This window comes from Lissotriton vulgaris, chromosome 3_1 (genome assembly GCF_964263255.1).
Source record: "Lissotriton vulgaris chromosome 3_1, aLisVul1.2, whole genome shotgun sequence".
In the NCBI taxonomy this organism is placed as follows: domain Eukaryota; kingdom Metazoa; phylum Chordata; class Amphibia; order Caudata; family Salamandridae; genus Lissotriton; species Lissotriton vulgaris.
The window spans coordinates 1,638,361,626-1,638,386,608 of NC_141689.1; the positions used below are offsets into that span (position 1 = coordinate 1,638,361,626).

The window sequence follows — 24,983 nt, forward strand, 5'->3', positions numbered from 1 at the left end:
AGATTTTTCTTTTGTATCTTATAGCTACCATGAACCTGGAGCCCCAATGTCCATGAGAAAGATGTATATTCTATCTCTATCCTGCAGATGGAAAAATAAAAATAATAATTATTCACATGTACAGCCACACTCTCACAAGAAATCGTACAGACAACACATCAAACAAAAAGTATAACGTACTTCCCTTGATTATTCAAAACAAGTACTTCCTCTCTTCGTACTGCATTATTGCTTTGTATTTAGCATGCTTGTAAAAGCGCTTAGCGCTTTAGTTATTTGCATTTTGCAATGATTACTACATGTATCATGCAAGCATTTAATGTTTTAGAGAGTTGTGTTTTTTGCAGATTTTGGTCATAGGCTGTACACGATTAAATAGCGTGTGTAGCGCACAGTGACAGGACTCTGTCCCGATTGCCAACGCTGCTGGGTTCACACTCCTATAGATGGGCTACTGGGCGCGAGAGTACCGGACCGCTCTGCGGTACATTTCACCAGTTTGCGGTCGCGCACTAAAGCGCGTTGGTGTCCTAGGCTCCCCTAATCGCCAGTTCACGCCGCAGGAGCCGTGTGGTTCTTGGCCGAAGTGCGCAGTTCAAGCAAGCCCATTGGGCTCCTTTTGGGCTTACGTTGGGCTGCGCAAGTCTGAATCGCCCGAAATTAGCATTTTTCACCTCGTGTAGGCAGAAAGTTTGCTGGGGATAGACGCCTGATCGGCAGGAATAATCATCGCCTTACAGGAGTGAGCACACGCTCCACATACTTGTAGTTTGGCTCCTATGCCTATTTAGGCTACAACAAATTGAGTACAGCTTTGCTGAGGGGGTTGGTACTTTCTTAAAAGAAATTTAGTGTGTGCACAGTGAGCTGCCCCCCCCCCCCACGCCACCCCCCATTACTCCTTCAATACAAATTTATATTGATACTTGTTTTATCTTCACCAATTCAGGAAGCTTTAAGATGAATGAGTGGGTGAGATATGAAGATAATGAGGAGAATGTCTATTATGAGGGACAGCAAGAGAGTGTCTTTGAGGATAATATTGTGGAGGCTCTGGACGCCTCTGTCCAATCCTCGGTGAATAAGGCAATAGAAAGCACAGTATCAAACACTGTGCAACAAGCATTGGCAGCTGCACTTAAACCAATTTCTAAGCAGCTTGAGAGTTTTGCCAAACGCAATGGGTTCATTAAGGATAAACCCAAGCTTGTTAACCCCCCAGCTACGGACGCAGAAAAGAGTCAATGGCTGCATGCTAGTACGTTAAGTTCACTACCTCAAGCTCAATTGAGGGATCATGGGTATTCCGCGGGTGGCAAGGCGAAGAGCAAGCAGAAGGTCTATGCGGATACCACCAATACCAAAACTACCACAACAGATGGGGAAGCTTCTCCCAAGAAGAAGGCTAAGAGTGCCTTCATCCACTCCAGACATACCATCCAATACTCCCTTCACCTCCAACCCTAATGATATCATACAGCCCCGATCTTCGGAGTGGGCTCCAGAAGTTACAGAGTACCTTCACAAAAACCTTTTGAAAAGGTTTCGATAAAGAAGTCCATAATCGGCTCAGATCAGAGTGTCCGCGGCCTGATTTACCAGACAAGGTGGCTGAAACTCCCGAAATAGACGTTAGTCTCCTCACCTTTCTGAAAAGGTTTGCGAAGGATCCCAAGAAGGGGACCGACCGTGCCTGGCGGGGTTGTCAAGACAAGTTCCTGGACTTCGTCGGACCTCTAGCGAAGATCCTGGAGATGGCCCTGGTGGCCAAGGAGGCGGCGATTTCGGTGGTTCCAGATATCCTGGCAGGATGGACACAAAGAGCAATATGTCTTTTGGGCAACGCCAATTGTGCCATTTCTACCGAAAGGCGCAAATCCTTGCTTATGCGCATGGATTCTAATCTCACCGATCTTGCAGCCACGAAACCAGGATCCCTTGCTGAAGGCAACCTCTTCGGGGACCGTTTTGTAACAGATGTGTTAAAGTGTGTGGGGACATTTACATCACTTGACAAGGCGCAATCAGGCATTAAGCGTGTCTTCTAGCAAGGCATTTTCAACAAGGGCTGGACAAGGCAGGGGCGCTAGTCATGCCGTTTTTATAATCAAGGTCCCCCCAGAGGTGACTATGGTCGCGGCAGAGGAGAGTGGGATTCAACTAGAGGGGGTACCTTCTACCCCACTCTGCATCGATTCAACTAACGCCGGTTCCACAGAGGTGGTAACAGAGTTGGCTTCCAGGCACAAAATTCCTCAGGTAAGCGTGGCAGACTTGTCTCCATTACTATTGGATTGGGGAGGGGTCGAACGCAGTTCTTTGTTCACAATTTGCGAATCCTGACACAGGATGCATGGATAATTCAGACCATTCAGGGGTTCCAGCTAGAATTGTACGGAACTCCCTCTCAAGACATTCCCCATTCCCCCCAATCTACTCCATTTTTCCCAACAAGAGTGCATTTTTATAGACATCGACATAGCCGAATTGCTGAGAAAGCACACAATAGCACCATGCACCAACAGGCCTCACTGCTTTTGCAGCAATGTCTTCTTAGTCCAAAAGAAGGGTGGTGGCCACAGACTAGTTCAGAATTTGAGGGAGTTCAATCATTACCTCATTTACAAACATTTCAAGATGGAGGGGATCCATTTTTTGGCGGCTCTGCTAAAACAGGGGGATTGGATGGTCAGGCTAGATCTAAAAAATGTTTTTCCCACATTTCCACCACATCGCTGTTTCCTTCAATTTCAATGGAAAGGTCGGTGGTTCGAGTATTTGGCCCTTTCTTTCGGGCTTTCCTCGGCACCTTGGTGCTTCACCAAAGTGATGATGCAGGTGGTAGCTCACCTACGGGAGTAAGGGGTCTGCATGATTATTTATCTGGACAACATCCTAAACATGGAGCAGAGTCAAGAATTAGTTTCGCAACATCTTCAAATGACGATGTCTCTTTTGCAGAGTCTGGGGTTTGTAATCAACCACACCAAGTCAGCCCTGAACCCGTCGCACAGACTTACTGGGTTTTGTGATAGACTCCCAGACTGGTCAATTGAGTCTTCCCAAAATGAAATTAAAAGACCTCAAGAAGAAAATTACTGCAATTCTCAACATGTAGGTAGTCTCTCTCAGAGTCATTGCCAGAGTAGTGGGATTACTAGCATCGTCCATTCAGGAGATTTTCCCGGGACCACTGCATTACAGAGTCTAAAAATCCAACATTTACAGAAGGGTCGGTCTTGCACGGATCTCGTCCCGTTGACTCAAGCCGTGAGAGAGAGAGGAGATGCAGTGGTGACTGGGTCATGCTGAAGCGTGGAACTGCAGAGCCATATTCGGTTCACAGCTCGAAGTTCTAGTCGAATCAGACGCCAGCCTTTGGGGCTGGGGAGCGCGCTGCGGAGATATTTCCACAGGCGGAAGGTGGTCTCCCCAGGAATTATCACTACACATCAATTGTCTGGAATTCCTAGTGGGTTCTTTTGCGATTCGGACTATCTCCCATGCAGACCTCATGTTGTATCCTTCTACAGATGGACATTTCAGCTATGAGGTACATCAACAAGCTGGGAGGCACGAGATAGTCTCTACTAGTAGAGATTGCCAAAGACTTTCGGCACTATTGCCTGAATCGTCAGATCACGGTAATAGCGGAATACATTCCGGGCCAGTCCAATCCGACAGCGAACTGGAATTCCAGACACCTCAGGGATTACAGCGATTGGAAATTACTTCCGAGCATATTCCAATGGTTGCAGGATCTTTGGGGTCCTTGCCAGACAGATCTGTTTGCTTCCAGGCTGAAACTGCAACTAACCAATTTTTTGGAGCTGGAGGCGGGATCCAGCAGCGAAAGAGAAGGATGCTTTCCAGCAGGATTGCTCAGGAGTGGTGAATTATGGTGTCCCCACCTTTCCTTCTAATTCCCAGTGTGGCATCACACATTTTCAAACAACGAGCAGAAGTCATTCTAGTAACACCCCTGTGGAAGTCGCCGCCCTGGTTTCCGGTGTTGTTGGAGATGAGCTGCGATCTTCCCAGAATGCTTCCGTGGTCGGAGGCTCTTCTCCTGGGCCCTCACAAGGAACAACACCCGTTGATCCTCTTGGGGCAGCTGTCGCTGATGGCATTGCGGCTTTCCGGCAACAGTGGGAAATGCCGGGATTTCCACACACAGCTACAGCTTTCATCAAACGGGCTCGGGCTCCTTCCACTAGGAAACAATACTCTTCAGCCTGGATGGGCTGGGTGGGTTGGTGCCTGGAACGGTACCTGGATCCCGTGGGGGCAAGCTTACCCCCATATTGTAAATTTCCTTTAGGATAAAGCAGCCGAAGGCTTGGCTTACCGATCAGTGAACAACTTTAGATCAGCCATTTCTGCAGGCCATTACCAAGTAGATGGGAAAGCAGTTGGTATGCACCCAATGATACGTAAACTTCTTATGGGCATATGCGTGGCTAATCCTCCTAAACCTAAGTATTCATGGGATGTTTCCTTGGTCATTTCCCTCTTTAGTAGTTGGCCAGCGAATAATCCATCTAGGAAACGCTTTTATGTCTATCAGCTTGTAGGCGCTCATCGGACGTGCAGGGCTTGGACATTACAGGTAGAGTATTTACTCCAGAAGTTCTGTGTTGTGCAATATTTAATAACATATGAGGAGTGTACTCGTTCTTTGAGACCAGAGGGTTCTACTCAGCTTTTAATAGCTTTGCAAAAGCCCTTCAGGCCTGTGTCGGATCCTACGATAGCCAGATGGCTGCTTATATTATGAAAGAAGCTGGTATTGACAATCAAATGTTTGGTGCACATTCCGTGTGTGGTGCCATGGCATCAAAATCTTATATGTTCGGTCCTAACATTCAGGACATTAAGCGTTGTGCTGATTGGTCATCTGAATCAACTTTCAAACAATTTTATTATAAGCCGGTGGGTGATATAACATCTGTTTTTGATAAGCGTTAAACTAGCATAATCTGAAGCATCAAAAATTTGCTAGCATTAGCGCCAAGAATTTTCAATTCTATTAAGGACACGGAGGCGTGGATTATCCCACCGGGCTATGTTACAATATCATTGTTCAGGCTTTCCCACCCGTTGGTGTTGTAATGTTGGCAATAAGCAGAAATTATGGGTTGTTCATTTTTTACTTCTAGGAACCGATAAGAAATCTGAATAAGATGTTTCTTCACTTTGAAGTCTCTCTATGGACCTTGGTTTCCTGTTAAACTTCCATGTTGGAGGATGTTATGTGATCGTTTGTTGAGTTAGTGGACTTTTAAAGTTCGAGCAAAGAAAAAGGATGATGGGACTGTGCTCATGCCTCTTATTGGAGACTAAGAGGGCGTGACTGATGCAAAGCATCATGGACAATGTAGTTTGGGTTAACTAATTTAATGTTTTAATTGGTTGCTGTGAATTACAGTAAAAGAAAGCTAGCATAATCCTCGCCTCCGTGTCCTTAATAGAATTGAAAATTCTTGGTGTGAATGCTAGCAAATTTTTGATCCACCGCAGTGCGCTGGGGATTGCAGTTGTCTCTGGGATGAAAGTGTCCTGACGGCATGTGAACTTGGTGCTCCCGGGGTCTGTCCTATAATCAGAGCACAAGGACAGAACTGTGGGCGGAAATCACACTGAGTCTTCCCAGCACGAAAAGCCTTTCTTTATTAAGGGGGTATCATCAACTGAGACTCCTCCCAGCCAGCCACCCTTTGCACTCAATTTATTGATTTGATTTTATGGTTGATTGGATTTCCCGGTCATAGGTAAGATGCAATATGGGCAACTGTATTAACAATAATTTGGACATGTCAAAATTCCCCTCATGCAAAGCATTAAAAATCCGGTTTAATGGAATTACTACACCACCTTTAATTGTGTTTAGTTCTGAATTTTACAGTTGACATTTGTAGCCCCACTTCCCTTCGTTTACATTAAAATTCATCATATAAACACAACATTTTTTTATCTCTTCCGAGCTGCGTTATAATTTAAAACATTTACGTAAACAATTTTTACAGGTAAATAAAACCGCAATTATACAAATCAATTGATATAAGAGACTAAAATTGATAACACTTTAAACATGTAAGATATTCAAAATATTCAATTCCGTCATTAAGCAAATAGAGCTCAAATCCAAGAGAAAAAAAATCCCACTTATTTTATCCTCGCCCTCTATTAAGGTACGCCACCCAACAGGAAGTTTGTTGGCCCTGCAAGTTAAAACTATTATCCAAAAACGGTGCTTTAAATACAACGTATTTTAGCTCGTTTCGGGTAGGGGCACAGGGGGGGAGGCACAACGTATAGTGTAAGTTTAATGTCAATAACTGTTGGCTCCTAGGAAACTGGTTCTGGGCTCAGGCAGCCTGGAGATGTAACATTGCCATTCACTATTATTTATTACAGTGCAGGGCTGGGCTGCCCGGATTCTACAATTACAACCCTATTGTAAACAATGTGCAGAGATCCTATGCAGCTGAACTCTTTAACCGTAGAGACAACACGTCAGATTAACTACGGAAGTATTACAATATTGCATCTCAGCTGACGCCACGCCTCCATCTGCTTGCCAGCACGTGCATTCACAACCAAATAGAACGGGTAGTGATTTATTTTTTCTTTGCAGCAAAGCCGTGATGTGACTGCATAGAAGCGGCAACCACCGAATAAGGCAGTTTCAGGTGGAGCTATAAAGCACACATCACCATGACTTTGCAGCACTCTACGCAACGCTCTCAGTAAAGTCGAACTGGGGAAGGCTTCCTGAACATACAGTCGCTCTGGGGCATGCCTTCCACACACAGACTGAAGGAGAGGGGCACAGACTTTGTTAGAACAATTGTGCAATTTCTCGCATAAATTGGTAAAAAGCTCTGAAGGGCCAGCGGCTGAGGAAGTGACATGCGTTGTGTGTGTGTACAGTGAGCTGATACCGCAGTAGCCGTTTTTTTGCAGGCAATAACAAATGTGAGGGGGCATGACTGCACTGAATAAAAGCATAAAGAAAGGAAGAAAAACAAGTTCAGGGGTGGTGCGATCGCTTGTGCCAGACGCTGTACGGGAAAAACAGATGGCATGCTGCACTTAACCCCAGCCGTAGGCAGCTACAATTCCTGGCAAAGGTGGGACATGCACCCACCTTTGCTCAATTGTGTGCTGCCTTTACGTGTGAAAAGTACTGATTGATTCAAAGAGGTCGTTTTCCTAGAGCACTGCATGCGCGCTGTGCTAGGCTCGACATAAAAAGGTATATTCAGGCCCGAATATAAACTACATGCACAATATTTAGCACTCCATACTTCTATAAATTGTTTGTGGCATTTTTGCAATAAACAGGTGGGTGAGTTGGACTACACCCTGCCAATTTGTTGAATTTCTCATTCAATATTAACGTGCATAGTTGAAAGTCGCAACAAGCTACACAGACACATTGTGGAACTGGTAACAAAGCAAGAGGGATAGTGACTTAGAGAATTTCGTGGTGTGTGATGCTAGAGTATCCTGCCTGACTACATTAAACAGAATGCATTGAGTACGGCTACAGAATAAACAATTCCATGTGCAAATCTTGGGGACACATTCTATAGTGTGGAGACAGAGGGGCAGGATGGGAAGCGGAGGTTACAGTAGATGTCTACTCGGCAATGAGGTTTAGGAACTGTGTTCTGATGCATTCAGGTGTGGGGTTTCAAGCTTCTACAAAAAGGTCACAAGCAGGGAAATGTGCCAAGTATGGTTTCGAACATTAGGGGCCAGAGGTGTGGAATTATATAAAATACCTACTTGTCCATGGCAAAGGTTGCTTCATAAATCTACTTGTCCTGTAACAAACTCCACTTGTCCCTTTGGTGCCATGTAGTGCAGCGAGAAATTATGGCAGCAATCTCATTATATAAGAGCTCTGATAGCCTCTCTGATTATGCCAGGGCTCATACCATAGTAGTGTTTCAATACTTGCAATCCCCTTATGTTGCCACATTTCCGCAGATCTACATACTGGGGCTGAAGGTAGTAGTAAGCAATAGTTCCAGGGCTAGAATGCCCTTGTGAGTCTGTACAAACCTACTAGCTTGCATGTTTTAAGGGTTATCAACAACTCTTCTCTAATGTTTTCCCATCCTGAGAAATATTGGAAATGTACTCCTGACAATGGCAGACGTAAACCTTCTTCCAGAGTTGGGGAAAAAGTGGTTGGTGGTAAAGTTTACTTGCAAACAATCAGATTTTTGCATGAGCAAATCTACACATGCATATTTGCTCATGCTAAAATACAGTTCACATATTTTCTAGGAGTATTATTTCTTGTCCTACTTCCGTAAATTATTGTAAATTCACAAAAACCTTATAGTTGCACTTAATTCAAGGACATATACCATGTGTGCACTTTTGAGACTTTCTTTGATAATGGAGCCCCTAATTTGGTCTGGCGTAGATCATGACCTTTGGTGTTGATTAAAATTCTGTCTCTCCCGTTCTCTCTCTGTGTATCGGCTGGCTTCACTGAGTGACAGCATTCTGCTCTTTCACAAGGAGCATATCGGCACACAGTAGTTTTGTTCGGTGCCATTAACTACTGTGGTAGTGTGTGCTTTTTGAAACCAAAAACAATTTTTTATTCGCCTATGTTTGTTATTTTTTAGGTAGATTCACTTAATGTTTGCCGAGAGCACAGCATTGCACGGGGTGGAGGGGCCCGATACAGAACACAGCTTACCCTGCATTCGCAAGTGGGGCCCTTATTTGCATTACGCCGGGGGTACCATTCTAACTTCATAGGTAAGTCATAGACCCTATACCTGAACAGTAGGTGGTAATTTTAACTGTGTGGCTGACATTTAAATGGAGCGGTTCGAACACTCACTAGGGGCAGACTGACTGTTGGAGAGTGAGAAACCCGGCAGTTAGGGTCTATTACTTCCACTCTAGTGTGAATGACTTACAGGTGCGATTGGACAAGGTGCTTGGCTGCCACAAGGCATGCAAGAGGGTGTTAGACAGTGAATACCTGGCGCAGATGTACTCTGATCATTGTTCTCTGTTGTGTGAAATCCAGTGGCTTGCATGTAGGACCGACTTCCTACTATTGCAGGACCACGTTTTTAGATCCTCACTACTCGACAGGAGGCAGTCTTGGAGTGGCGCCATGTGGGGATGGCCAACACACCAAGCAGTAGAGAGCGGCTGCTTGCGGAGTGCGAAAAGCTGTTCACCTCGGTGGGCCGTTTGCGCTAATACAAGTAAAGGGCATACATGGCGAGGGCCCCCGCGGACAGGGATAAAGCAGGGAGCATGTTAGCCTGGCTACTCAGAGGAGGCTGGAGACCATACCATCCTTCACATTCAGGAGTCTAGTAACCACCTTGCATCTGCGCAGGAAGATATTTATGTAATTTTTGTGCAATTTCACTGTGCACTAAACGCTGCAGGTGTATAAGTCAATGATTCAGAGATGTTCTGTTACATTGTGGATGCATCCATGCTCGCGCCAGGGGTTGGCCAAACATCTGGGATCGAAGGTTACAGTGCAGGAGGTCTGGGGAGCCATCAAAGACATGGCAAGGGGAAAAGTTCCTGGAACTGACAGCTTACCTACAGAATTCTACTCTAATTTCCTGGTGGTAATTGTCCCACGACTGGTAAGGATTCAAGGAGAGGTGCAGCGCCAGGATACCCTCTGGGTGACAGTGTAGTGCTATATAAGTATGCAAATACATACATCAATGGCATGCTCCAGCCATCCTTACACAAGGCGGTAATAATATCGCTGCCAAAGAAAGGTAAAAACCCATTAATGGTAGACGCCTACTGACCGCTATCTATACTCTACGCAAATTACAAAATACTGACCGAATTACTGCCCAACAGAATGTTACTGCACAGGACTAAACAAGTATACCCTGATTAGACAAGGTTTCATCTCCTCCCACAGCATGCTACTGAATATCAGACAACTTATACAAGTCCTAGATGTTCAGGAGTGTTGCCGCCCGACTGTCTCAGTGGATATACATATAAAGCATACGACTCCCTGCGGTGGGACGTCTTGTACGCCCTGCTCTTGGAAATGGGTGTTGGAACTCCCTTTGTTAGGTGGAGGACTAGGCTCCTGTACTCAGACAGGCCTGATGATTTCTGAGGCATGCGTTGTGGAGCATAGTACCAGTCTGGGCTGCCCTCTGTCTTCGCCGTTGTTCACGATCATGCTGGAGCCGCTCAAGTTAATGGTGAGATGGGGGAAGAGACTACCAGGGGCTACGAGTGTCAGGGGAGCAGGCATACATCCGCCTGTACACAGACTAACTGCTTTTATACAAGTGTGGAACCTCTGATTTGGAGGTGCCCTAGCACCACTCAGACTTTAAACAATTGTCTGGATTGGAGGTGAACTGGCCCAAGATGTGCACCGTTCCCCTCCGACCTAACTCGGAAGAGACACAGTACCTCTGCCATCCTGGAGATGCACAGGGAGGATGCCTCTATTCAGTATCTGAGTGGATGTATACAGAACCCCGGAGTTCTTCAGGAGGGCAACTTCGCCAGATCCTTGTCAGCTGCACAGGGTTCAATATCCGTTTGGAGCACCCTGCCGATCTTGGTTCACAGGCTGATCGCCATAGCGAAGATGATCCTTCTGGCGGGACTATGATACCTTTTCACGGCACTGCCGATTAAACTCCACAGGTCTTATTTCCAGGAAATGGCCAACCTACTTAGTACGTTATACAGGGGAACCCCCAGGAGTAGGTTGGCTCTTCTGAAGTTGTGCTTACCGGTGGATTGGGGGAGGGACAAGGAGTGGGGTGTTGGCTGTGCCAGATTTTTAGTTACACTACTTGGTTGCCCAACTGCAGTGGGCCGCTTGATGGAGGTCGTGAGCACAGTGGACGCGACCAACTCGCAAGTGCGGGATGCCCACAAGAAAGCTTCTGACCCATATGCTGATGCGTCCTACTCCTGCCTTGACACGAGAGAAGGACATCCTTATTCATGCAGCAAGGTTTGCATCGGCTAGAGCTTTACAGAGAACCCACACCAGATCCCGTACTTGTGTGAGGTCCCCTTATAGCTGGCACAGTATTGGCCACTTCCTGGAGGTTGGGCCGGCCTCGGTTATCTTTTATATAGCTGGAAAGACCAAGGCAATTACTCTACTGTACCAGGCTTTAAGGGAGCACAAACAGACCTCCTACCTCAATGGCTCCAATGGGAGGCAGACATGGGTCCAGTTCTTAGACACTGCCTGGAAGTCGCTACGGACATCTACCCCCAAGGTATCTCAGGAATGCCAGATTCAAACGTATTAAAGTCTTTTTACACCAGGAGTACCCCAAACCTGGCGACTGCACACTATGTTCCCCAGGGAGTCAGCAGACTGACCTCGCTGTCAAGGGCTGGAGGCTGGGTTTTTTCATATGATATGGTCCTGTCGGGGGGGCGTGGCTTGGGCGCCGATGGCGATGGTCGCCTGAGAGCTCGGCTCCGGGACTGAGCCCGTGATTATCCTGTAAATCGGAGGCTGCGGGGCACCCTGACCCCAGCAATCTGTTGATCGGCCCGACAGAGACCTGCCGGGGCCCCTGGCGGAGTCCGAACGAGTGGTGACCCGGCGGAAAATCGGAGTTTGTGGTACTGCGGAGTGCGACCCAACATGGCGCCCGGACTTCATTGTCCCCTTGGCCGGATCCACTAGACGGATGGAACACCACTAGCAGCGGCGCACACCCTGCCCTGCCGTCTCACGGAGATGTGAAGACCTGGACACCGGTCAGATCGAACTCTATCATCGAGGAACGCACTCGGACGGGCAGTTGCCCCCGCTATAGTGGTTCCCGCACGCGGGCGCCTGGAGGTCCCGACGGTGGCCCCACTCCCTACACTGCACTTGGCTACTTTCTCCTGGCCGGACCACTTCCATGGGAGGCGCAACCCTTTGGCGCCGCAGATCATCCGGAGGAGTCGGTGACCCTTACTCCGGGACTCTATCGGCCGAACGGGCCTGCCCGACCTGGCGACGATTGTCTCCGCCTCCTCCACGGTGCCCTCAGACGACGTGGTGGTGGCACGAGCCGAAGCTGAGGAGGTCCAACAGGCCTTGGAGACGGGGATTTCCGGCACTCGACCTGAGGCCCAATAACCGGGAGAGTCACAGCCAGCGCTTGCACTCGGAGAAGCTCACTCCTGGATTCACACGGTGTGCTCCCGGCGACATGGGGAAACCTAGAGGAGCCAAGGGGGCTACCCCAGCCGCCTCAGACTCGGAGTCCCAGGACAAAGAGGAACGTGGGGACCCGGAGAGTTCTGGTGGGGCACCAATGCAGCAGCAATTTGACCGCGTCTTGGAGGCGATTGCGACCACGCGCTCGGCCCTCCAGCAGGACATTGCCCAGGTAGCGACAAGCCTAGGCCTCCTTAGAGCAGATCACGGCAAACTCTCGGACAGGGTCAAGGAAGTGGAGAGCTCGGTGAAAACTTTGGAGCCGGCGCAGCGAACCCTGGCTGCGACTATGAAGGATGCCCTGTCCCGGATTACGGTCCTGGAGCAGAGAGCGGAGGATGCGGAGGGCCGTAACGGGAGGAATAACATTCGGGTGGTGGGCCTGCCGGAAAAGATTGGGGATGGCGACATGGTGGCATGCTTGGGGGCCTGGCTCCGAGACGCGGTGGCCCCAGAGGGTCTATCCTCCTTCTGCACCCTGGAGCGCGCCCATAGAGTCCCAGCGAGGCCACCACAACGGGGGTCGGACCCCGCGACCGGTGGTGGCACGGTTGTTGCACTTTCGGGTCAGGGACCTCATCCTCAACGCCGCCAGACATAATGGTCCATTCAAAGTGGCGAACAGCCAGGTGAACATCTTCCCGGATTACACCTATGAAACTCAACGTAGACGGTTTTCCTTCCTGGCGGTCAAGCGAGAGCTCAGGAGCGAGGGCATTCAGTACTCGCTCCTATTTCCTGCAAGGCTCCGCATAATTGTCGATGACAAGACTCAATTCTTTGATACCCCGGAGGACGTCTGCAACTGGCTCGAACTCTACAGAGCAGGGAAAGATGGCTTTGGCTCCTCATCACAGCAGACGGCGGAGCCGGAGCAGAGACGGCGATCCAAACGAATTCGGAGTCGCCGTGGCCGCTCAGGCGGACCCTCGACGGCGGAGACATCGACGGAGCGGAGGGGTGTGCTGGAGGTGTTGTCTACGCTGTCTGGCTCACGGGACGATGCCATTGAGGAGGAAGCGGACCCTGGTGACGAGGGGGTGCCAACGGACTCCGAGGAATCGGTGACTGATAGCGTCCATACGCCGGTGATCACACCGAAATCGGTGGAGGACCTTCTAGATGGACAGGGGTAACGGGGTGAGCTACTTCCTTTTGGGAGGGGGCCCGGCACGGGGGTGGTGGGTGCCGACACTTGATGCTGACTCCCGGGGGTAGGGGGAGGGGGGGCCTTGTTTTTGCCCCGAGCATGTTTGGCACTGTTTCGGGCTTATCTTAGTCCTGGTGGCCTGAGCGTCGAGGGCCCACTGCCTCCACCCGGCCCGCACCTGGCCCTTAAGGCCTTCCTACGGTGGCGACCGCAGGATTAGTAGGGGATAGTGGGTTTTTGGAGGGTATGGTTTGGATGGGAACTAGATGGTGCTATTTGGGTCCTGTTCTGGGGAGGGCGGATAGGAGTTTGGTTCATACTAGGGTTGTTAAGTTTTGGTTGGGGAAAATGGCCGCCATCAGTGCTGGGGTGATTGATATCCTTTCTTTGTTGGGACCCAGATGGGGAGGCTTTGCGAGAACGATCTGGGACAATGGCTAATGCTGCTAATCTGAAATGTGTTACTTGGAACGTGCGGGGGCTTCATACCATGTCTAGGCGGCACAAAGTCCACGCTTATTTAGTGCGTAGGGGGGTACAAATGGCGCTGCTGCAGGAAACACATCTGAACAAGGCGGAAGGGGCGGCGCTACAGCGTAGATGGAGGGGGTAGGTCTTTTGCACTTCGTACTCCGCGTATGCCAGGGGGGCGCTGATTTGGGTCAGAGCTGGGGTTCCCTTCCAGGTCACGAAAACAGTGATAGATCCAGAGGGGCGATATGTGGCCATTTCGGGCACCTTGGGAGGGAGAGACCTAAATGTTTGCTGTGTGTACGCTCCTAATGTGGACCAGACTGCCTTCCTCTCCAGGTTATCGGGCTCGTTGGCCCACTTCTTCTCCGGGCCCCTTCTGCTCGGTGGAGATTTCAACTCGGTAGTGGATGTAGACACTGACCGATCGCATCCACCCCTACCTGATTCTCCGGTTCGCCGCGTGGCTAAGGGACGTAGAGACTGGCAGACTCATTGGGGTTTAACGGATATCTGGAGGGCGCAGCACCCCACAACTAGGGACTATTCCTACTTCTCGAGCCTCCATGAGTTGCATGTTAGACTGGACGGGTTCCTTGGCTCGCCAGAACTAGTTTCGGCAGCAGTCCGGTCTGAATATCTGACCAGGACCATATCAGATCATAACCCCCTCCTGCTGGACCTTCGTTGGTTCCCCGGGGTGCCTGCGGTGCCCACCTGGAAGTTACGGCCCGAGATCCTTGAGGACAGTGTTTTCAGAGCGGACCTAGGCGATAAGATCTCGGAGTACTTTGCGTCCAACGGTGGCACCGCGAGCTCGAGAGCGCTAGAGTGGGACGCTTTTAAGGTGGTGGTGAGGGGATACTGTATTTCCAAAAAGGTCGGCATGAGACGAATTATCCTTGCCGACCTAGATGCAGCGGACCGGAAACTCCGCGAGCTGGAACTCCGCCGCCCCGGGCGCCCTGAATTACAGACACGCGCAGCGGAGGCGAAGGAGGCGGTGGCGGCGGAGGTCGAACGGCTCCGCTGTTTCGACTACAAGGCCTATACGGTTCGGTCCATCGCAGAGGGGGATAGGTCGAGCGCGCTGCTGGCATGGCTAGCCAACCCTACGCGCCAGTCCTCACTGACGACGTCCATGCGCAAGGCAGACGGGACTGTGGTGTGCACTCAGCCTGAGATTCTGAGTTGCTACCGGCAATACTACGAAAGTTTATACCGCAGTCGCTCTACCCGAGACCCTGACTTGCTTAATAATTATCTACAGCCCCTGGAGCTCCGAACAGTGGAGCAGGACGTGGCGAAAGTCCTGGGGTCCGACATAGAATTGGGAGAGATCCGTAGCGCCATTAAAAAGATGGCGAGGAATAAGACCCCGGGCCTGGACGGCCTCCCGGTGGAGTTCTATGCAGCTTATGCTGATCTCCTAGCCCCTAGGTTATTGATAGTCTACAGAGAGGCGAAGAGGCTTGGGCAACTCCCGGGCTCGATGTGCGAAGCCTTGGTGGTTCCCCTCCTCAAGCCCGGAAGGGACTCATCCGATCCGGGGTCTTACCGCCCCTTATCAATGCTGAAGGTTGACTATAAAATACTGAGCAGCATCTTGGCCTCGAGGCTGCTGGGGCACATGAGCTCCCTGGTACATGAGGACCAGGCTGGATTCATCCCCAGGCGTAACACGACCATGAACATTCGCAGGTTGTTCCGCTTCCTGGGAGAACCGCTTGTGGACGCCCCGTGCCCGGTTGTCTTATCGGTAGACTTAGAGAAGGCTTTTGACAGCCTGGAATGGGACTACCTTGGTACTGTGTTGCGGAGGTTCGGTCTCGGTGAGGGCTTCATCAGGTGGACCAAGGTTCTGTATGCCTCTGCATCGGCCAGGGTTAGGGCGGGACCGCTCATTTCCTCACAATATCCGGTGGAGAGGGGCACGAGACAGGGATGTTCGTTATCCCCGCTTCTCTTTGCGCTGGCGGTGGAGCCGCTCGCACTGCACCTCCGGTCGGGAGCCCATTATGCGGGCCTGTGGACTCCTTCGGGCCGCACCACATTTCGCTGTATGCAGACGACCTGCTGCTCTTCCTCGAGGACCCGTTCGCTGCCTTACATGGTGCTGCGACGGCGCTTACGGAGTTTGGGGAGGTCTCGGGCCTCCGGGTGAACTGGACTAAGACCTGTCTTTTCCCGGTTCGCAGGGGCACCCCTAGCCCTGCTCTCAGCAGGGAGATTAGATGGGAACCTGACTGCTTTAAATACCTGGGGGTGTACGTCTATCATGAACCATCTGACCTCCTGGATGGGAACATTGCCCGCGGCACTCGTGCACTTCGGGGCAGCATGAACTTCTGGGCCACGCTACCGCTCTCGGTGGCAGGGCGGATCGCTTTGCTCAAAATGGTGGCGCTTCCCCGGTTGTTATATTATTTCCGGACGCTGCCAATATGGATCCCTCCGGCCACATTTCGACAATTACGATCTATGATAATCGGATTCCTCTGGGGCTCGGGCCGCCGGCGGGTGGCCCTTAAGACCCTGATGAGGCCGAAGGATGAGGGTGGGCTTGCAGTGCCGGATTTTGAGAAGTATTATTTGGCGGCACAGCTCCAGACCTTCACCCAGGAGATAGCCCGGGAATTCCGGGGCCCAGAAGATAGGAGGGGTACGGGCATAGCCAGGCATGTTCTCTCCTTCATAGCGCTGCGACAACGTTTGGCCTTACAGGACTTGTCGCTTGAGGAGCGGACCGTTCGCCTGTGTTGGAACCGAGCTCACGCCCGGGGCCACCTAAGGATACCGTATGCGCCCGAAATACCTTTGGGGATGCTGACGGCTTTGCCCCATGGCGGTGATTGGTCGCGGTTGGCGAACTGGGAGGACGCAGGCTTACAGCTGATAGGTGACCTATACGAGGACGGGGCGCTTTTGCCCTTTCAGGAGCTCATCGATCGCTTCGAGATCCCTCGCGGCGACTTCTTGTTGCACTCGGCCCTTATCCGAGCGATTCAGGCGCACTGGAAACATGGGCAGGAGGAACCCCCTTTATCTCCGGTGTGCCAATACGTGATGATGTCTGCGGGCACGGTGAAGGCGGTCACTTGCCTTTATGGCAGACTGATCAATGAGGGGCTGGCTCCCCTCACTACTCTGAGAACCCGTTGGGAGGTGGACATTGGCAAGGAGATCCCGGAGACGACCTGGTCCCAGCTGGTGCGGCGAGCCTGGAAGGGCACACGCCACGCCCGCTTTCAATTGGTCCACTACTACGTGCTCCACAGAGCTTATCTGACCCCGGTGAAAATCAGGCGATATTTTGCTACGAATTCAGCGGACTGCCCCAGGTGCCCGGCCCAGGAAGCGGACCTGCTCCACATGTTGTGGGCCTGCCCAGGATTATCATCCTATTGGGTAGAAGTGGGGAAGACCCTGGAGGAGGTGACGGGGAGATCATTATCGATTGACGCGGCGGTGGGACTCCTGCACTGGTTCCCTCATACCCCCAAGAACAAAATATCCAGCAAATTCATCGATTTAGGGCTGCTCCTTGCTAAGCGGGAGGTGACCAGGAACTGGAAGGCACGAGCTGGTCCAACGGGAGGCCGGTGGCACAGCGAACTTTTGAAGTGGGCGGCGGGGGAGAGCACACTGAGATACCAGCTAGCTTGGAGGCAGCGTAATGAGAAGGCGCAGGAGGCAGCGCTGGAGTGGGAAACGTTAGTGCAGGCCCTTAGGGATTATTGCGCCCCCAGCGATTCTGACAATGAGGATGCAGCTCGCCCCACGTCCCGTTAGATGATTGAACTTTTCAGCTCTGTTGTTTTCCCCATGGGTCCTTTAGCAGATCCTGTTGCGGTAGTTACCGTGCGCTGATGGCGGGGTTGGGTAGGGGTTACTTTGGTTTTTACATTTTTTGAGGGTGGGGTTTTCTTTCTGGGTTTATAGGCTTGTTTGGAAAAGCAGATGACAGACAGTGGATTATCCGGACCAGCTTTGGCGTCCTGCTGAGCCCCCATTGACTTTCGCCGCCCGACCCTAGGGTTGTGGGCTGAATGGTTGTGTACGAGAAATATGGCGGGGAGACGGAGGGTTGTGCCTTATTGATTTTGCTTGTACTATAATGCTGGTCGATTATGTAACGATTTACTGATTCCTGCAATAAAAATATATTAAAAAAAAAAAAAAAATGATATGGTCCTGTCCAAATCTCGCCCTGTACTGGGTTTCTCAGTCATCCGGATACAACAGCAGGCCACGGATAGGAAATTAAATTGCACTGCACAACTTTGCCTACTACGCTTACACGCACATAGCGTGGCCCAGAAAGCGATGGACCAGTTCACAGACTTGGCCTTACTGCTTGGCAAGAGGAAGCTAACGAGGAGTTGGAAAACCACCTTTGGCCCCGATTTGGATAGCTGGGGCAGAGAATTGACCAAGTGGGTGATAGTGAGATAGAATCACTGCCAAAGGAAGAAGCCCAGGGAATGCAGAGAGTCCCATTGTTGCCCTGTTGACAGATGTGATGGTGGCAGTTGCACGAGAGTGGCTTGGGGTGGCGCAGTGAGGCCCAGCGAGGCCCAGCCCCCGGAACATAGAGGCCATCCCTGGTGCAACTTTAACTGTATCACTGACTCAACTGCTCTCCAAAACCTATCATGATGGGGCTTCTGTCCTGTTCACTGTTATTCTACTGAGGCCCACCTGTCTGGTTTATTGGGATCGTTTTAGTTACCATGTGTATCTCATCTGCGTGATTTTATTTAGTTTGGTATGTTATTTGTGTCGAAACAATGCAATAAACAGATTTAAAAAAAAGAAAATGCAGAACTGTTACAAGGGAACTCACCAAAGTCCAAGCACTTTAAACATCAATTTTGAAGGAGGATGACTTTCATTACAAATAATGAGGCAAAACAACCTTCTCCTTAGTACACACAAATGTGCTGATGGAGCCCTTCAAAGACACGACATGCTCTGCCAATGTGTATATGCTGCGTGTACCTGATCTGAATAAGGGGACTTCTCTACACACCATTCAAAGATTTCTTAAACGCAAGTAAAAAGTTTATTTATGATCAAATACTTAAAGACATTACAACAAGTCATAAAAACAGTTACAAAACCACATATGATAAAATCTGTCTAAAATATGGATTATTAAAAAGAAAATGTTTAGTTACGGACACCATTAATTTCTTTGCCACCATCAACAATTTTACAAAGCAGGTACATTTTAGATTCGGTCCTTAGGATTTAGGGAGATAATTTGGGCTTGTCAATATGTTCTTATGGGTCTTGGATTAAGCACCTTCCCAAGTAGTTTTCTCCTTTCTGACAAGAATTGGGGAAATGCAGAGCACATGAATTAATGTTTCTTCTGGGTGTTTATAAAGTCTACGTATTTTGCTTCCCTTTGCTGAATCCCTCTTCGTGGCATGGTCAGGGGGAGTGGGTGGGGAAGTCCGACAAAACTGGACCAAAAATGCAAGTTTCATAAAAGTTGATTATTTGGTCGCAAAGTGAGCATGTAAAGTGATACAGCTATAAATTACCATTCAAGCGTGTCTCTTTTGGGGTATCTGTAAATCCTGATAACATGATCATTTCCTAATTTTTATTAAGAAGTTTGTTAAAAGTTGTTAAAGTGACTGGTGCTTTCCATAGGTTTTTTGCTTGGAGATTAGTCTATGGCATGCAATGTCTTGCTTTAGAATCTCAAAATCCAATTGAATGTGTGCTGGAGACACTGATTTTGGCAACCGAAACTAAGTTTTATAACATTTTATGACTATTTTGTTCGGACTATGTGCAACCCACCCACAACGGGCTTCACAGTCATAGCTACAAGTAGGAATCTTGGCGACTACAACCTTCAATACTTTTTTTGGTTTTTTCTTTAAATGTATCTACAGTTTGCAGGCACTGACATACACTTAGCAGTGTGAGGAGTTTTTGAAGATAAAATTGCATTTGAACTAAAAGCATGTAGTCGGCGCATAGTGTGATATTAAATTGCCACCCATCTTAGCCGGGTGGGAATCGGTCTGCTCCAAAACAATAGACAGATCTGATAGATACAAGTTCAATAATAGCGGGTCAAGCGCACAACAAAGCTTTAGCCCTATGGATGATAACATTTTATGTGATACGCATTTTCAGTGTCCAATTTTCACTCTAATCCATGTTTTGCGATATAAAAGAGTCGTATGGTATGGCCCTAAGCAGATCTGGGATTACCTAATTTACCAGCTTCGCATATAGTAAATTTCTAGGCACGCTATCAACTGCAGATTTGACGTCCACAAAACTTAAATACAGCGAGCCATTTAACAGAAGTGTTTTGTTGGAGAGGGGAAAATGCCAGGGCTGCCCACTTTCCCCATTGCTTTTTGCATTGGCCATCGAGCAGCTCACACTCTGGGCACACAGGGACCTCAGCTGATGAGGCATTGGGGGTGGGCCTGCAATTGTTGCAGAGTAAGCATGTCGTTACAAATAGAAGGTACAGGCCTACACAGGAATACTTACCGACAAACATGGGTAGATCGAAGATCACTTAGTCAGCAAAGTGGGAGGTGGAACAGAACTGCTTACAGCAGGCAGAAACAGTCGACAGTTACATCTATAACCAGGTGCATTTCTGCAGCTACAGGCCTTTTCTCAGCACATACATTGCTTTGGCCCAGTAGAGAAGGAGTTAACTAAAGTTGATGAATCAAGCAGAATAGAAGGGCAAGCAACAGTGAAAACAGAAGAATAACATAGCTGACAAAATGGATGCCACAAACAAGGTGGCTTCAGCTTAACTCTTCATAAACAGAAGAGTGAAACAAACAAAACCAACCTCAAAAAGTTCATGTGAGGGACAAATACAGAGGAGGAAAAAAAGGACAGAGGAGGAAAAATGGTGAAGCAAAAACAGACAGAAATGAAGTTTTTAAGAGGAAAAAAAGGACAGAGGAGGAAAAATGGTGAAGCAAAAACAGACAGAAATGAAGTTTTTAAGAACCCTCACTCACCAACCTAGTGGTGACATGCTTCATCACTGGGTTCCCACTGGAAGGACCTAATGTCCTTCCAGTGTGCTACAACGCCTGTTTACAGCGGAGCAGGTTCTTGTGCGTGTTTAAGTGTTGAGGATAACCCAATTGTGCTGAGTAAGTGCAAAAAAGGGGGTGAGGTTAAAAAATGCTAAGTTGTGACTGTCAAATATTTTATTAATAGTCCAACCAGCACTGGTTAAAAACAGGTGATGAGTGGACTCATAGGTTTAGTCTCATTTATTAAAGACCCCTTAGTCCTCAGTGAATTCAAACGAATTTGGTCAACATGTTTCTGCTTATAGAGCCCGAGTCGCTCAGCATTCTTCAGGACCAGTAGTGTAATCCTCCGGCAGTCTGCACGCACTAAGGTGCACCCTACCGTGAGGATATTAGTGTGAAAAATGAAAAGAAAGTTTTTTTCCCTTTTTTTAAAAGTATACTCACGGCAAATCGCCGTTCAGGCACACACAGCTATTTGCTGGGGCCAATTACCTGTGAAGAAAAGGTATGTCAGGTAAGGACAATGAATGCAACATTTCAAAGATAAGAAAGTTTTATAGTAAAACCATATCGTGTCACTCCCTTCACCAAATTCCACCCGTCCCAGTAATTTAAACTAGGAAACTGGTGTGTATAATGCTTAATAAAACAAGCACATTCTGCTCCAGGTTATTAAGCAACTGATAATAAAGTCTGTCTCACTGGTCTATTAAACAGTAACAGACGCACTTATCCCATTCCACCACAACCCTTCAATGGTGAATGCAATGTGGTTCGGTTTATTTTAATTAGACCGAAGCATTTATCCAAAAAGGGAATACAAGCAGGGTGCACTTAGTTGAAATCGGAATCTAAAGAGGACTCCATTGAGCATTTTGAAAACGGGAAAGATAAAGGGCCTCTCAAACAACTCACAAGAGGCGTTCGTTATCGTTCTGCATGGGTCGGCACGGCAGGGGGTTTGTTTCTTCACGCCGCGTATCTATAATTTACGCTGGAAAATATGGGCAGGATTAGTATACTATCTTCACACGCCCCAATGTGACAATTTACCAGTTGTGCGGTCATTTGCTCTCTATTCACATATGATAAAATTGACAGCCTGAATCAAAACGTACTTTCACGCAGGCGACTCCCCGCAGGCTACCTAGTCTGTCACCACCGCGGCCCGAATGAACACGGAGTCCGGGCGCCCGCAGTTAGACGTAGCGTCGGAAAGGAGTCACGTGACATGACCACATGATGTTGTGATCACAGGCTCTACAGCTAATTCTTAAAGGGGCCATGTACTCTTGTTGTTACTCCGAGTATTTAACTATTATTAGTTGGTATAACAAGCAGTTCTTAAGTTCTAAGCTGCATACAACAACATAAGCCAGATGTATTTTAGGTTACATTCAAGTACTCTAGCAACAAATGAGCGCTAGCGACCAACAGCGTCAATTCTCGAGTCCTGTGAATTCGACGCTGACTCTGTAGATAATTCAAAGAGGGGACTATGTCCTATTTTTAACAACACAACATCCGTCCAACTTTTAGTAAGTTTAACGCGCAATCGTAGGTTATTCCATTATTCATATGGATCAAGCACTATGAACTTATCATGTTAAGTTCTAAGGACAAAAATGAATGTTTTTAATATTAAAAACAACATTCTATTGGCAGGAAGTGTCATGTAATTATATTTGGGAAGGGCACTGGTCTTTCTAGATGGTATTTATAATGAAGGTTGATTAAATGGTAATATTAATGTGTGAATATAGCAAAGGCCATTCTTCTCAGTCTGGCGCAATGTTGGTGGGATGGTCAGTAGCTAAAGGAGAAAATAAAGCTTAGACATGTTCATAAACCAAAAACAGATTTTTCTGAGGCTGAATGATTGAATGTGTTAACGTCTCAGTACAGACCCCCACGGGATCTCATCATTCAGCCCTATGCAATGGCTAGACAGGCGATGAATCCATCGCTGTTCCTTTTCAAATAGGATTTTCTCATCACCCATAACATGTTCAATAATCGTCCAACGCATGTCATTAGGCGTGTGGTTTTTGTCAATGAAATGATTAGTAAGTTTGGTCGCATTTAGTTTACATTGGATACTGCTCCGATGTTCACAAATCCTGAGTTTTACACATCTGGTGGTCATACCCACGTAATTCAAAGCACATGTACAGGTTATTAAATACACAACATTACTGGTGTTACAGTTGGTATGACTTTGTTGTTCCCACTGTTTTCCAGGTTCAATATTCAGGAATTGTGTGGGCAGTCAAATGGCAAACGCTGCAATACCCGCAGGGGAAATGGCCAGTCACTGCAGGGAGCCCCCAGGCATTCAGCACTGTTGGTTCCTGAATTTTTTGTTGTTTCTTAGCTGGACGGGTATGAACAAGGGAATCCTTCAAACTTGTTGCTCTTTTGTAGGAAAAAAGATGTTTTTCCCAATCAAAACGTTTACACGTCACTATTTTCCAGTTCTTTTGTATACTGCGGCTTACCACATTGGACAAAGAGTTGAATGTGGTTACACATGTCAATGGGACTTTCTGTGCTGTATCCTTCGGATAAGACTCCAAAAGTGCATCTCTGTTTTGGTTGAGAGCCCTCTTTAGACTTTTGTAGAGAATTCTTTTTGGGTAGCCACGTTTCTCCAATTTCTCTGTCAGATCATCAGCTTGTCTTTTTAAAACACTCATTTCACTGCAATTCCGCCTTATGCGGAGATACTGTCCATAAGGGAGATTCTCCCTTAGGGGACGAGGATGGAAGCTGGAGAAAAGCAACAGGTTGTTTTTAGATGTAGGTTTATAGTATGTTTTTGTTTGGATCAAATGGTCCTGTTTATTGATCGTAACGTCGAGGAAGGTGATACTCTCTCTGGTGTACTCATGAGTAAATCTCAAATGAGGATCACAGGTGTTGATCCAAGTGAAGAATGGAAAAAGGGAGGCTTCATCACCTTTCCATATCATCAGGACATCGTCTATATACCTTTGCCATAGAACGATGTTAGCCGAGAAAGGGTTAGAAGGGACCAGAATGCGTTTCTTCTCAAAATTATAGACATACAGTCCTGCCACCGAAGGGGCAAAAGTGCTGCCCATGGAAGTCCCTGTCGTTTGAAGGAACATCTGATTTTCATATTCAAAATAGTTCCTCTTAAGTGCCAGCTTGGCACAATCCACCACGAAGCCTCGAGGTACTGTAAAGTTCCAGGTGTTGTGATCTAAAGCCTCTGCTACCACTTTGATGGTCCCATCCTGTGGTATGCAAGCATAAAGACTTTCGATGTCCAAGGTGACCAGGAAACTTGGCTCTTCTGGTATTTCAATAGTACGCAGCATGGCAAGGAGGCTCTTCGTATCCTTCATGTATGTTTCTGTGGCTTGTATTATAGGGTTCAAAAAGAAGTCGCAGTATTGGGATAGCGGTTCTAATAAAGACCCAATCCCGGAAACAATTGGGCGCCCAGGGGGTGGCAAGATGTTTTTGTGCGTTTGACAGTGTATAGAAATATGGTACTTTACCACTTGAGGATATAAGGAAATCAGCTTCACGTTTCGACAACCAACCCTCACCTTCTGCGTCTAACTGCGGGCGCCTGGACTCAGTGTTCATTCGGGCCGCGGTGGTGACAGACTAGGTAGCCTGCGGGGAGTCGCCTGCGTGAAAGTAAGTTTTGATTCAGGCTGTCAATTGTATGATATGTGAATAGAGAGCAAATGACCGCACAACTGGTAAATTAAGTGTCACGTTGGGGCGTGTGAAGATAGTATACTAATCCTGCCCATATTTTCCAACATAAATTATAGATACGCGGCGTGAAGAAACAAACCCCCTGCCGTGCCGACCCATGCAGAACGATAACGAACGCCTCTTGTGAGTTGTTTGAGAGGCCCTTTATCTTTCCCGTTTTCAAAATGCTCAATGGAGTCCTCTTTAGATTCAGATTTCAACTAGGTGCACCCTGCTTGTATTCCGTTTTGGATAAATGCTTCGGTCTAATTAAAATAAACTGAACCACATTGCATATACCATTGAAGGGTTGTGGTGGAATGGGATAAGTGCGTCTGTTACTGTTTAATAGACCAGT

At 48.2% G+C, this 24,983-nt stretch overlaps 1 protein-coding gene across 1 annotated transcript in view; it reads right to left on the reverse strand.

Annotated features, from left to right (window-relative positions):
* LOC147728286 (uncharacterized) overlaps positions 1-24,983 on the reverse strand; it is a 1,395,946-nt gene that overhangs the window by 1,279,954 nt on the left and 91,009 nt on the right. The window contains exon 3 of the mRNA XM_086963769.1: positions 23,389-24,150. Coding sequence (XP_086819895.1) covers positions 23,389-24,150 — 762 coding nt within the window. The remainder of the gene's footprint in view (positions 1-23,388; positions 24,151-24,983) is intronic.